The sequence below is a fragment of the Ascaphus truei genome, chromosome 5 (assembly GCF_040206685.1).
Source record: "Ascaphus truei isolate aAscTru1 chromosome 5, aAscTru1.hap1, whole genome shotgun sequence".
Taxonomy (NCBI): domain Eukaryota; kingdom Metazoa; phylum Chordata; class Amphibia; order Anura; family Ascaphidae; genus Ascaphus; species Ascaphus truei.
Window position 1 is genome coordinate 165,632,741 of NC_134487.1, and position 15,924 is coordinate 165,648,664.

General features: G+C 37.0%; 1 protein-coding gene across 1 annotated transcript in view; it reads left to right on the forward strand.

The window, feature by feature from the left end:
• Positions 1 to 564: 564 nt before the first annotated feature.
• FSTL4 (follistatin like 4) overlaps positions 565 to 15,924 on the forward strand; it is a 1,082,354-nt gene continuing 1,066,994 nt past the window's right edge. The window contains exons 1-2 of the mRNA XM_075601182.1: positions 565 to 817; positions 7,315 to 7,450. Of these exons, the coding sequence (XP_075457297.1) occupies positions 7,325 to 7,450 (126 nt within the window). The 5' untranslated portion in view covers positions 565 to 817; positions 7,315 to 7,324. The remainder of the gene's footprint in view (positions 818 to 7,314; positions 7,451 to 15,924) is intronic.

Sequence of the window (15,924 nt, forward strand, 5' to 3'; positions counted from 1 at the left end):
AATGGTCACACAAACGCACATGTTTACTGTACTTACAAGCAAATAGTCACACAAATGATACAGTGTGCAAATGAGAGGATCACTGTAGAATGACAGAGAAACATCACCGAAACTGAATCAAAGGCTTTTGTTAGGGGAACAGTCAGGAAGCGCACAGATAGATTTTTAATGATGTTACAGACAATTACTGTATGTAATTTTCAACATAAGTGCATTGGATGGTGAAAATTGGGCATCGGCAAGATTCAATTTTGTTATAGTATGTTAGCCTTTTCTCCTACACAAGTACTCTGCAATCAAGCCTTTATAAACACTGACTGTGTAAAAAAGATGGATACATTGTAGATTCCAGATACACATCCAATTAAACAGCCTCTTAAATCTAAAAGCAATCCTGGGATCGCAAAGTACTCTACAATGAATGTATTCTTCCAGTGACTTGCTTACAATTCGCCTCCTTTTACTCATCCTGTGGCTGCATGAACACACAGGTGTCAGCTATTGGGTGGAATATGCAAATCGTACAGTGACGTGGCAAAGCTATGATCCTGACAGCAGAAATAGGGCAGGCAACAGCAAGCAGCAGTTATAGCTCTTAGGCTCTGGATTGTGACTGAAACCTCAACATAGATTTCTATTCACACTCATTTTTTTTGCCTTCCTAAAAAAAAAATCCCCTCTTTCCCCAATCCCTGCTTTATTTTTTGTTTGTGGGAGATTGCAATTATTTGAAGAGCACTTATCCCTGCAGTGGCTTTGGTGTTGTTGCTTTCTTGAATCTTTTATCTTGATTATCCTTGGCACTGGTGCAACACAGGTAAGTGCATTATGTGTGCCCTATAATGCGCTGAGGGAGTCTTTTTACAGCTACATTATTAAATTAACATTTGAGGACCAGCGCGCTTAGTGTGTTCCTCCAGGTGATGGGAGTAACATAATATGGAATAATTACGCAGTGAATTTAAAATGATAACATTAGCCCGGAGAGCAAATAATGTATAGAACACTTGAAATGTATTAAGTCAGCAGATGCTATTCACCGGCTGACCGTGCTGCTGTCGTGAAAAATGCAGGGTAAGGGATATGATGGGAAATGTATGCTTACAGGGCTCCTTGGCAATGCTGCTTTGGTTCTTCATTAGCACACTGAGATTAAATGAATGAGATCTCCAGCTGTTTCTCACTGGACTGAAAATGAAAGGATCTGCAGCGTCCAGCTTAATGCCTTGTGTGACTGCTTTATGTACAGTGGATGCACTGATTGCATCCAGTCTGTAGTTTGTTCTTGCCTTGGATTGCTGTGCATTTCAACGTGCAAACAGTGTACAGTATGTGTGTTGTGGAGGTGCAGCTATAGATCCTGACACGTTTAATTTTGCAAATGCTACTTATTTCGATTAATATTTCCAACAGGGTATATTTGCACCTGTTCTACTTCCAAGTTTATAATGTTGCTAACACCAAGTAGAAAATCAATGGAGCTAATCATCTCTTAATTCAATCTAAGAATTAAATCAAATGTTAAATACATAGTACAGATAAATAGAAACGGGTTGTGGTGCTTGGTGTGGAGCTTTACTGTACATTAGCACATTTCAGATTAGCTCCCTTTGAATGCAAATACAGCCTTTATTAAAAACTGGATGACTGGAGGGCATAACTATTCATCTTCTCACATTACCTTGATGAAAACCTCAGTTTAGCAGCACAACCTTCTGACAGAACCCAAGGGAGATGAAAAGAAAAACAGATAGTAAGTCGCATGCATTGTGTTTGCTAGGGCAAAATACCGGGGATCCATGTACAATCTTAAAATCTTGAAATTAATTTTCCTTTTAGCACTTATTCATCCAGTGCTTAAGTCAACATAGCATGTCCCCTACATAGACGAGCTTGAATATCAGGTAGAATACTGACATTGGGCAGCCACTACAAAGAATACGGTGATTTAGTGGCCAGTAGGTTTTCCATCCCAATTCATCACTCATATTGAATGTTATGTATGTTCTTGATATTTGTAGTTTGTGTAATAAAGGAAGCTTGGAAATCACATTATTAGAAAAGAGTGTGCTTAAAAGTCCATTTACTTCATCTAATACTTCATGTTCTCTAAGGTTTTATTTTTGCTTGCCTTAAAAAATTATTTCATATTACTCACGCGTTATATGCAAAAACTACATGTGCATGAAAAAGTACTTGTGCATACATCATTGATCATAATGCTATGCAATATATTGCAATATCATATATATATATATATATATATATATATATATATATATATACACACCTCACTGTTATATAAAATTACATTGTAATACTAGCACATAATATCATAATAAAGTATATTACAGCATGATCTTTGTCACATGAGTATGTAAGGTGCATAAGCAATTTGACCAATGGTCTTTGCAAAGTTTTCCTTCACACCTAGATCTTTTCTGATGATGATATTTATTTGTATTACAAAAATATTCACCGTAAAATAGGATTGAGGTATGTTCAGTTTCATTGTTTAGAGTTTCTTTTAAGCACATGATGGGTATATGGTGTGAATGATAATGAATATATAACGTTAAATAGCCCAGTTGAGTTTAAGTAATAGGTTCAGCTACTGTATGTATTAAGCACTCTGTTGTGATTTTTCATATTTAAATGTTGTCCCTGAAGGATCAATCACTGTCCCTCAACTCTTCAGCAGAAAAGATTCAGATCTGTGACCACCCATGCGAGGCGATCTGATTTAAGTATTATATTGTTTGTTTGACATCTCTTGGCAATCCTGTTCCTTGGGTAGAGTAATAATTGATTTAAGCATCAACATTTTTGGAGATGGCGATACTGGAGAGTACTGTAAATCATTTAATGGTGGCTCACTTAATGGATAGTTTGATTTTTTTCTTTCATTCAGACTAGTCAAATTTGATTCCAAGACAAGTGAAGAAAACTAAAGAACAATATTTAGTTAACTACAGTATTAGAATCCCAAGCAATGAATAGTTCTTTTGAATAGTGAGAACTTAAAAATACAAACATTTGTTCAAAGTACATACTTGTTATATTAAATAAAGTAGTTTATCAATTATTTTCAAACACGTGTATTGCCTTTTAATAGATAACATGTTTGAATATTTCTATTGGTCTTATTATGAAAAATAAAAAACAAATGTTATAATTACTAATATTTCTACATGACATCAGATCAAATGTCCTCACTCTATTTGCAAGAAGGCAGAGTCTGTAATTGGTTCAAATCAATTGAAATAATTCCTCCTGCTGTATCAGCAGACTAAAGTGGTTTGAGCTTTCCACTTTATTGTGGTGCTGAAAAGCTTCACTTAACTGACTGCGTATACAAAATAACCTCTAGGTGTCGCCTTAAGTGTGATTCTGGCAGTTATTCTGATGTTTCTTGTAATGACAAAATGTGAAACTTTACAAAGTTCATCAAAGGCAGATAAAGGACTAAAATCGTTTTAACTTTTCTTTTCCTGTCACACTTCAATAGATTAGTGCCCTGTACTGTTAAATAGATATCCATTTTACAAATATACATTGGGAAACCAGCAGCTTAAAACCTTTCGATTTGCCAAACTGGATAAGGAGCACAGTCGACAATATAATGACTGGACCAAACATTTATCTTATTCATAGTGTGTGTGTGTGTATTTGTATAAGATGATAATAAAATATAGTATGTATATGTGTAGAGGTATCTGTACCGTGTTAGCCGAGCTTTAATAATCAAAAATTAATAGACGATACCGTTCTGTGGCTAACGAAATGCTTTTATTTGTGTGAGCTTTCGAGATAAACTGATCTCTTCTTCCGGCGATGTTACATTGAGTATGTAAGCGAGGGTTTTACTGAAACAGTGCATCTTGGAATGTTATCTGTGACTGAAACCTATCCACCCCCCTGTGTAGTATGCGATTTATGACTTGAGGTGGCTAACGAAATGCTTTTATTTGTGCGTGTGGCTAACGAAATGCATGTATTTATGTATTTATTTATTTATTTATTTCAATAGTGTCACGCAAGGTAAATCTCACCACCACACTCAACTTAATAAAGAAGAATAAACTTTTCTGTGTCTTAAACATGTATTTTTTTATTTTTTATTTGCAGTGACACATCGCACAATGTTTTGGGGATCATCCCCTTCACCAGGCACCTTTATGAAGGGGCCATGTCTCCGAAATGTTACAGTATGTGATGATGGGTTAATGCAAATAAAAAAAAATGTTTAAGACACAAATGAGAATTTCTTCATCTTTATGAAGTTGAACTGTATCTTGATTTATGCTATTACAGTGGCGACCGCCTTTAGCCTAATGCGGCCGTATTGGCGCAACTCTGATTACCGCGGGCAGATCCAGTTTTTTTATGCTCCAGTATTGTGACGCGATCGTAATATTGAATGCATGAACGTGAATGCGGTATGAATGCGGCATGAACGCGGTGAAGTGTGGTAAAGTGCGTGGCATTCGGAAAATATCCCCGAAAAAATTCGGAGATGTTGGAGAATAAAAGGGGCCGCGACAGTACATGCTAGTACTGTGGATTTCTAGTCACACTTCCCAACCAGCACCATGCGAGTCACATATAGATGGTACATTCAATGGGTTAGTGCTGCCAGGAAGTGGTTTATATTGTATTTATTGTACAATACACCAATTGAAAAGATTATATAATCCTTTTAAAATATATAATGTCATGTTCTGTTTTATGTTCAGTGCTTTATTTTATATTGTCAACATCTGATGATTCAAGAGTTTTTATTACACTTTTGATAGAAAGTAGTGTCTGTGTTATGTATCTGATTAAAAAAAAAAGTTTCATTTGGAACACATACTGTACAGCAGGGTAAGATGTAATATTTTCCATAGCTTATACATGCTGTGTATACCATTAATATCATATGCTTAACCACAACACAGATTGATGATTCATGACTTTATGGTGTGAAGACCTAAAGTAGCATTTAAAGTCACAGGAGCCTATCTGTGTGCCTCCCGGCTGCACAACGGTGATAAATCCCATGCCATATTTTTAAAAGCAATGGGATTTTCTCCTTTGATACATCTGGTGCATATCTTTTGCATTGATTTTGACCCAGTTTCACGGCCAGAAGGCTTTAGTAAATAACCAACATAGTATGAGTGTATGACAAGACTGTACAGAATTATTCTGCATGGAGACAAATTCGGCACAAAACTAATTTCAGCTAAACTGTATAAACAAGCTTTATTTATTGTTGTGAGTTCTGAATAGACCAAAACTATAAGATCTAATGGATACATTCTCCCCCTTTACACTCCAGGCATACATGGCATATCAGAAGAAAATGAGAATGACACACAGACTGATACAGTAACTTTCAAAAGCCATTACTGGAAAATGGAAAAACTCTATTGAAAATGTTGCTCCCACTATTTAATCTATTCACGTTATGCATGGATACATACAAACATTTATGTTGAATTGTCGGCTGTTTAATATCTTCAATACTTTTTGTTGGTATTTCTGTGTTTGGAAATTTACTATAATGCCAAATAGCATTTTATGTCAATCAAAATTTTACAATAAAAGCACTTAAAGGAATTTGATGCTTTCTATTTATTTTTAATTGAATACTGAGACGTTAAGCAAAAGATGATTAATAAGTAGATATCAGGAGAATCAATTTTACCAGTTAGAGAAGATTGCAGACAAATACAGTTGATAATGCTCATCTTCAAGAGCATGCACTGGTCTGTATATGTTGTTAATGTTAGTCTAAATATATCCCAAATCTCACCAACTGCTAAGCGTAATTACTTATTTTTGTAGCATTTAAAGTTTATTTGTTCAAGGATATAGCAAACAAGATGCCATTTGAATTTAACATGCTTAATTAGACAAAAACATGTAAAGATCAGCATGCACAAGAGAAAAATACTGCAGGCTGTTTAGTAATCAAATATAATTAAAAAGTGCATTTAACGTTTTAGGTTTCACTGGGAAATACTGTAGCTACCATAAGTAATGATGTCCAACTACATGCAGGTTGAAATGCATTCACAACAGAATTTGATCAGTGACATGTAATTAGCATATAGAGTATAGATAGTGTACTGTATCATGTTATGGAATTTACTGTATACAGACAACACAAATTTAATGTTAATAAAATAGATATGACTTAACTCTGCGTTTTGAGCTGCCTGCAACATGCACAAACGGTATTCTAAAGACATTTCCATACTAGCCTCTCCAGCAGAATAGGATCAAACTAGTACAGTACTGTACATGCATTTTCTTTTAACAACCAAAATCAGGTGCCGAAATTCACCTCCCACCATCACCAAATGCTTATCTACATCTCTTACATCCACCACATGCACATACCTACAGTACTGTACCTCTCATCACATGCACTTCCACCACTGTAAGGAAAGAAAAAAAAACGCCTCCCATTGCTACTAACAGATGCATAAACCTCTATTTCACCATCAGCAAATACACAATTCCACTTGGAGGCTCCCAGTAACCAAATGTACAGATTACCTCTTCCAGAAAATTATCCCTCTCTTGGTGAGAGGGAAAAACCACTTCCTACTGTACATGCATTCTTTGCCTTTGTAGATTTCTTCTTTTCCCTGAGCAGTGCTCTTACAGTGTCTTTTCAGTAAGTCTTCATAGCATTGTCCTTCATAGTAACATGTGAATCCATAACCCAGGCTCTAATGAAAGCAGCTTGTATATTACTTTGTTTCTGATATTGTTAAGACATTTGGGCCTTAATCTGAAAAGCTAGTAAATATATTTTTATATTATTAATCAAGGGTTAAAAATGGCAGAGAATGCATGGCTTAGTGTTTTCACATTTTTGCATCTTCTAAAAATGTAGAAAAGTGAAAATATTCTTATAATAATCATAAGTTAAATGTATTACACTTGAAAAAACAAATTGATTCATGGGAACACAGTCTGAAATTTTCCACACTAAATTACATCTTCTCAAAATCATACAATGAAAAGTGCATAAGTGCAAGAGAGAATGATATCCTAATGTTAGAAGGATGATTTTGTACACCAACAATACTTTGCTTGTGCTGATCCTATTTGGAATGTATGTATTTGTGTATGTGAATGCTAGTTTAAACTATGAAACAATCTACACAAAATTTCACTGTTTCACCATTGGCATAAAGAGTGTTTGTTTGATTTTTGCTCGGTTATATGATCTATGGGCAGAAAGTTCCAGTCAGGTTACATGAACTATGATTTTAAAATGATTAGGTCTGATGGCTCTGTTCCTGTCCTCCACAGACTGACTGTAATGAAATCAAGAAGCTTTTGGCTATTTCTGCTACTGCTCATGGTCTTCCTGTCGGCCACATGGGGATGGATGGATTCAGATGGGAGCAGAAGTTTGAATTCAGCTGCGGGGAGGTTGCAACCAGAGGTAAATTATCTACTGACCTGAAGTGCAGCTCAGGCTTCAGGGCCCTTAATCTCATATTCATTGACTATAGAAATGTGGGCTTGTTTGAAATATCAAATTTGCATCATATGCTCTATAGCAAAGAATATTGTGCTTTTCCCTGCACACAAAACATTGGTTTATTATATGCAGTCTGAACACACTACACCTTAATACAATTTGACAGATCTCGTTTGTAGATTAATTCATGAAAGAAGTGACAAAACTCAAGTGGTGCTTTGAAGAAAGGTTACTTTAATGGATTGATAAGGATAACATACAAGGCAAAATGGCAACATTACTAAATGCTTACCCATTGTCTGCAGTGCCTAATTGATTTTTAAGTAGTCGAAACTTAAGCATTGTACACATTTCATTCTTTACAACCTATCAAATCCTTACATGCTATGGATCAGACATCCAATTCTGTAAGGAAAGACATGACCTCTTGACAACTCAGAGCATTAGGAAGTTCATTGTTATCATTTATTATAATTAATGATGCATCAGACTGTATAAACACAATGAAAAATATTTTTGTGATCACATTCAAAATTCTTGAATCGTTTTTAAGTTGGAACACAACATTGTATTTAGTTTTCAGGGCATTCCAACCCAGTTGAATGATTTAACCCTTTCAGCCAAACAATATCTGGGTACTTTTTATATTGCAGGATTTAAGTAAAACATCAGGTTCAAAATGTGTGTTTTCATCCTTCTGCATTCAATAAATTGACATGCTGCTCTACAAATTGATGCTGTTGAAATATACTTGCATTTCCAACTCTTATAACTACTTGATCTTTAAAGAAAAGTTTACATGGTTGTTTTACTATGATGGCACAAGAACTGTTATAACAATTGTGAGTGGTGTTTTTCCTGCTAAGTTTCCTCACATTAATAAAGAACGGAATAGTTCCCACCCTCTCCGGAGGGGGTTTCTCTGTTGGGCCAAAATTAATCAAAATCCCTTAAAATGAGTTCATATCGCCAGCGGCAAGAATAAAAATTATTTTCATCAACATTTCCATCTTCAGAAAGATGTTTAATTAAAAATGCTGTTAAATATTGCAGCTTGTACTGGCAAAATAAAGATAAATTATTTTTCCATATGCTGGCATGTACTATACATTTATAAACCACAATACAGTTGTGAGGATAGACTGGGCCATAAAGAGTTGGAGCATTTGTGAATTATTTTAAAAAAAAATTTGTGTGATTTTTTTTTTTTTTTTGGGGGGTGGGATACAGTACCTGCATGACTTGGTTTGTGCTATTTCTTCTTGTCTATTGCTGGGTTCTTGTGTGATTGATTGGTTTTCTGTAATTCTGTAGTTCAGGAGTTGTTTGTCAGTTGTCGGAGTGGATATTATTGGGAGAGTGTGCGATTGCTTTGAGGTGGAGGGAGTTGTGAACAGAGGAGTGATGGGGAGGAGATTAGAAGGGATGGAAAAAAGGTCAGGCAAGGATTATGGCAAATTAGGAGGACTGGAGGAGAGGTGTGCGAGGAGTTTGAAAGGAGACAGCAGCAAGCCCAACTGGAGATGATGCTAAAATTTAAAGTGATGCAGCAGAAAGGCAGCATATGTGCAATTTGAAATTGTCCAATGAGGAAAATAAAGTACTGGTGGAGAAAATATTCCAGGTGTTTGACGAGGTTTTATGTAGACTGGAATCAAAGACATCCATGGCTGTCAAATCACTACTGGACACCTGTTTGGTTCAAATGTACAGTTGTGTGTTTGCTTGTTGGACTAATTCAATTCTCTATTTTTTCCACTCCTGTGCCATACAGTACTGGTATCTTGAATCACTAATGTGAACCTTATTGACTTAGTTACCCCCTCTCTACATTGCACTACATCTGCATGTACAGGCACGCTACCTAATGTGTGCAGCCTCTCTCCCTCATAAACATTTACAAAGCCAACTTATCAATTTGTATTTGTTAATGATCTGAAAAAAAACCTTGGAAGATTTGCAGCAGACGTTATTACATCTCTTAACATATGGCATTGCGTTAACACTAATGCAATATTTAAGGCCAAATGAATGTGCACCATTAAAAAAAGTAATGCATGTGTCCTCTATAAAACACATGCGTTTTTGTATGTTTTTTTCGTTTCCTATTCTGCATTAATGTCTGCTACATCTGTAGCTGTAACACTTTACATTTATTTAAAAAAATGGTGTGTGTCGAGCACGCACATTTTAAGTGTAACTTGTTTGTCACTTTTTTATCACAAACTGTATTTGTGATGGTGATGACAAAATGCAAAGAAGTTTGACTTCGAACGCGCGGGCTCAGCAGACACCCCCTGTTTTAACTATTTGCACTTCTATATTAATAATAACTGTGTATTCCTTGTGTGTGTGTGTTGTGTCTCTGTCTCCTAAGTGTAGGGGGGTTGCTGCTAGTCTTGCACATATACGTGGTGACGGCCACTGGTATGTGTGGCACTGGTGCGCATGCATGCCATGCTGGCAGCTGCTGCGCATGTGCACCGCATCGACGGCTGCAGTGCATAGGAGATGCGTCGATGGATACTGCACATACGCACCGGGTGGAGTTGAACGGGGCCTTGTGCACATGCGTGGAGTACGTTGGGAACTTCTGAGCATGCACAGAGTACGGCAGCTGCTTCTGCATATGTGGAGTACCACGGATGCTTCTGCGCATGCATGGAGTACAGAGGACACTTCTGCGCATTTGCAGAATACGATTCTGCACATGTGAGGTCACTCATTTCCGTTACTATTTTCATGACAATTTTCAGTATTCTTGGCTATTACATTTTTGGGGATGCTAGTGCCACTAAAGAAGTTTCACTTCAAAATGTCTTGTGATTCCTAGAGAGTAAATACCAACTATCAATTAAGAGGGATTTTCTGTGCTGCGTTAGAATGTTAAAAAGGTTGGAGGAGATTTTAAACTAGGATGGAGAGGTGAGGGGAATGAAAAGGATAATGAACTAAATAGAATAGATGAGGAAATAGCAAGGGGTTATGGAGATAGAATGGGGGCAAGTATGAGTTTGACAAGCAGCGACACACCCATAGTAAATACAGATAACACTAGAGAACTTCTAAAGACTAAACTAAATTGGCATTGAAAGGAAGGAGCAGATAAGATAATAGTACAGGCTGAAAAAACTTAAATGTATGATTGCTAATGCAAGAAGCCTGACAGATAAAATGGGGGAGCTTGAATTAATGGCTGCAAGGGAGCAGTATGATATCATAGCCATTACTGGCATTGTATTGAGGGAAAAGGGGAGCAATTCTAGAGCAAATTAACTGCAAAAAGGGACTAACCAGTAGGCTTTTTTTTCTTTGATGAAACTTGTGTAGCTAGACTCCTTACAATCTACCTGCCCGTTTTTAATTAAATTATTTTGCAGTGTGTGGACATTGTTATACAAAAGGCTATGAAACCTCATATTTCCCATGTTCAGACAATGTCAGGCTATAGAGGTTTGCTGTGATAGTGGAGTATCGCTATCACTGCAAAGATAATTATGGTATCCTGTTCTTATATTATGATAAAAATCATTGTTTCCTAATATAACGTAGTAAAAAAAATAGAATAAACCAGCACTCACTCTAACACAATTCACCTAGATGTGCTATGATCCTGCATTCATACCACAAGATGCATGTAACTATTCAAAAACCAAACTGGATCAGCCCACATAAATAATAATGAAGGACTTACGTTTTGCTTCAAGGCCACTTGGCCTGACGAAGGGGCCAGGGTACCTTGAAATGTTGCTGTATTGCGCACATAAAACAGTGGGTCTGCTAACATTTCCTCTCCCTGTTTACTCCTTTTTTTCTGTATTGCTGCTTTTTTGATACATTAAAGAAGAAACTTGGAGACCAAAAGCAAAACATAAGTCCTTTATTACTGTTAGTATGGATCCAGTTTATATATATATATATATGGCATCCCCTTGAGAAAGGTCCTATTCCAGGACCGAAATGTCGGATTGGGTGATTTATCTTTTCTATTCAGATGCGCAGTCTTTCTTTACCGGATAGATATATATATTTCTATGAGCTCCCTACTTTCTGGCTGATGATAGTTCATGTGCATGTTTATTGCCCATATTCTTTCCAAATTACTACACATTAAGGGCCATCAATGGAAAAACTAGGTTGTAAATATTAAACAGTGGAAACCACTTACTCATTAATTTCAGTATTAAGGTGTGAAACGGTACATCTTGCTTGGGAATATCCTGAACTCCATTAAAATGAGTGGTGTTGAAATCTTCCTGAGCAAAGGGAAGGCATCTCCAAAGCACGTTTAATGCAAGCCTGTTAAATGAGGTGTCTGTTGTGGAAACTGAGAAGTGACTTTTCAATTCCAACTCCAGTTAAATGTACATAATCATGTAACGGCTTTCATCAATAACATTACTTGAAACCCCAGTTGCAAAAGGTAATGTGTGGAGTTTACAAATTCCAATAGAATTATGTACAGTATTGCAACATGCTACTGTTATTAAAGTAGCAATCCCTGAAACACTTTTTTTTATAACTATATTTTCACAGCGATGGCAATTATTGTTTGTTTAATGCATGCATGGTAATATAATTTTTTACACTCAAAAATTATTTTTTTTTTAAAAAAAATTACATCTCTGTGTTGCAACTATAGAATGTATAATAAATAGTTCACCTGACACAAGACCGTAATAAAGTAGTTGATATACAGTATATATATATATATATATATATATATATATTTTCCCATTAGGTCTATCTATCTATCTATCTATCTATCTATCTATCTATCTATCTATCTATCTATCTATCTATCTATCTATCTATCTATCTATCTCTTCTACAGTATAATACAGTGTCTCAGACGGGTATGTATAACATATGTAGATATATAGATGTGGGTGCTCAAAAAGTGTACATTAGGGAGTGTTAGGAATTTAATAGTGAAGGGAATTGAAAAGGTTTCTTTGGGTGAGCGAGGGGGCGATGAACTCAATATTTTGGACGGCAGGGAGGCCTATTGCATCTTCATGTTGAGGACAAGGGCCTCCTGCGGTCTGAATGTTGAGTGGAATTTATCCAATTTTTTACGTTGAACCCACCTTTGCTTGATGCAATATTCCTTATTCCTTGTTGTTATGGTTTTTTTTCCCTTACTTAACCTGTCTATTGTTTTTCCTTTTGTTTTTTCTTTCTAGTCCTTTTGGAATCTTGAGGAGTCATGAGATTGTATCTCTTCCCTTCCCTCCTTTCCTTTCCCCATCTTCTCCTCCCACGCCCTTTCCTCGCCCTTACCCCCTTCCAACCCCCCAACTCCCCCTCCCTTTCCCTTCCCCTCTTCCCCCTCCCCCTCCCCTTCCCCCCTTTTTTCATTTCTCCTCTCTATATTATTTATAACTATTTTTAAGAATTCTGATTAAGATTGAATCCACTATATCGACAATAATTTTCAATTGTCCTGTATCTAACTCCAACTTACACCCCAGGGAAATGTGTTCATTTTTTAACCAGATATTTTCATTCCTTACAAATTAAAAAATTATTATTAAATTCATTATTGCTAATATATATTATATTGATAATGTTTAATTTGGGTTAGCCTTGATTATATATTCTTAAATAATTATATACGTTTTATTAATCAATAGATTTGTTTCTTATAAATATTTAGTAGGTCACTGTTAGGAGGCTCTTTGGGTAGATTATATTTGGTTACAGTTTTTATTCTGGATCTAATGTATATTGTGGATTATTACTTGTTTGTTTAATTTACATTATATATATTGATTAGTCTTGATATATATTTCTTTGTATCATTGTTTGTTCGTGCCATTCAGACGACAGGCCTCCAATTCTGAGCAAAACCTTCATTCACAATTTTTCTTTCCCCCTATTCGGGGATTGTTGTTGTTATTTATATATTTTTTGGTTCCCATGGAGACCTGTCGTCATACACTCTGACCCCATTTGGAAGTGTCAGGCTCTACACCTACCGATCGGTGGCACCTAGGATAGGAGGAGGGGGGACAGACAACCAGGGAGAATCGGGAGGTGAGTAAAGGTTCCACTCTGGTGCGAGTCTCCTCTCTTCCACTTGGGGAGCCGCGGGCTGGCGGGAGGAACTCGGCACTTGACAGCCAATGGCAATATGAATGGGCATACTCTAGCGCGGTGGGGAGTGCATGTGGGCGTGCGCGTGCGCGTTTTTGGTGCGGACGCGAGTGCACTCACAGTCGTGTCATACGAGGGGCCGGTTTTGGTGCGAATTTTGATTGTTTTCATGTTTTACACTGGGTATATAAGGAGGGTCTAGAGCATTACTGCATTATACTACTTGTTAAAGGACCGCATGGTCCGAAATGCATAGGAGGGCGGCACTACCCCTGTGGGTGAGGTTATTTTGATTTATAAATTCTATTTTTTAACCACCTGGCTCCCTGGCAGTGCGCTGCTGTTTCTCTTTTTCACTTTTTTTTCTATGTATAACATATGAGCAAAGGCCACAATGGGGACTGAAATGTCAATCACCGTCTAAATAATTTCCACTTATTGAGAAAGTCCTAGTGTGCTGGATCTCTACCCATAAAAACAGACCAAAAGACAATAGAGTAAGGGTTAATGTCTAATGGAGTGTTAGAAAAGAGAAATGATTGCTGGAAATTGTATTCCTGAGATCTTTTGGCTGTTCGTTATAGTTCTGTGCCAGCTGTAATCTTACAGAGAATTTGATAATGCCCCACTTATTATTATTATACCATCTTTTGATACATTTTCAGAAGTAATAAAACACAGCTTGATCTTTAAACAATCGAACATAATTGCAAATTAAGGCTATAGTACATATTCACCTTGTAGACTGTATTAGAGTTTAAATCATTCGCATGTGTTATGCCATGTACTGCTGGCAACATAGAAGAAATACTGTAGCTTGTTTATAGTACCAATCTGTAAAAGAAAAATATGCCAAACATATTAAATATAACAAAATGCACATCATGTCATAACTTATCTAACTATGACTAACTGCAAACCTTGCTGGCACTATTCAATATGCTCTTAAACCACTTCACTATTCTGGAGAAGAGATTAGCTCTAACTCTATTCAAATGAATCGGACTAAAAAAAAAATTCCAACACGAGGAAGCAGCTTCACAACATATTGAATAAAGGCCTCTGTTTTTTGGTCCCCATTCAAGTACATCGGAAATGAAGGCATTATTAACTGTGCATTACCCTATTTATAACTACATGGAAGAGTTTTTTTTTTTTTTTTTTTAGGGACTGGGCGGTTTTAAAACTCATAATAATGCCATTTTAACCATCAAAACATGAAATTGGTAAACTTTCAGGAATTCAAATAACTCATAAATGTAATAAGATCACATTTCCTAAAACTGCAGTTATTCTGTATCATACAGTAGGCTCAGAACAGTATTTCTGATATAATTGAATGAAAACTGTACAATTTTAAATGCTAGCATGGATAGGAGTAGAGATGGGGAAACCAGTCTAAATCTGTTTCCCAGAAATCCACAGTATCTTAGACCACATTCATCCTCCCCTCCAAAATCAGTTTGCGGATTTGATACTAAAAAAGACGAGCGTTTTACGGAGATATGTCTGTGATGAAAAGGATCACGTGAGGTACATGGCTGAAGATATGCTAATGGGTCTGCAAAGTATTTTTAAAGGAGTTCCTTTCTAAAAGGATTTCCATATCAGCTATATAGAATTGATAAGGATAAGGCACCAATCTAATGACTGGAATGGTATATGACCCATGAGGACTAAAACCCACATCCACTGGTGTGTGTGTGTAGATGTATGTATGTATGCATGTATGTAACAGTGTTTCCCCCACCCTGTGGGAGATCCCCCTTTTACCAGGTGTATGGTGCATGCTACCTGTTGGCTCACAGAATGCTGAGTTGTCCGCTGATGGTTGTGTGGACTGCAGGACAGGCTTCTGGGGTATATACTCCATGGTACACAGCGCCTCCATATGCCGTAAGCTCCAGATGTATGCAGCCGATCTCCTACGGTAGAAATGGTTACCTCTCCCCCCAGTAAGATCACACACCAGGCTGGAGGTATATTCAACTGGAACGGATTTATTCCTGTACACTCACAGCACATGGCAGTCCTCTGCCCAATACAGTCTCTGTTCTGGCCTCCAAACTTGGGATTGTCCCTGGACCTTCACTATGGTTCAAGGGCCCCAGCAGCAGTCCTTGCTCTTCCCCAGCCCTCTAGCAGGACCAGTGGAAAAGGTGATCACTCAGTCTCCCCCTTAGGGAAGAGTATCAGGGCCTGCCAGTGCACATCAGTCCTGCATGATATTTTGTCTCTCTCAACAGTATAGACACTACTGAATTTGGGGTTGCACGTTCCTTAAGTACAGTAGGGTGAAGGTACTAGATCTGAACCCAGGATTGGGCAGAACCCAG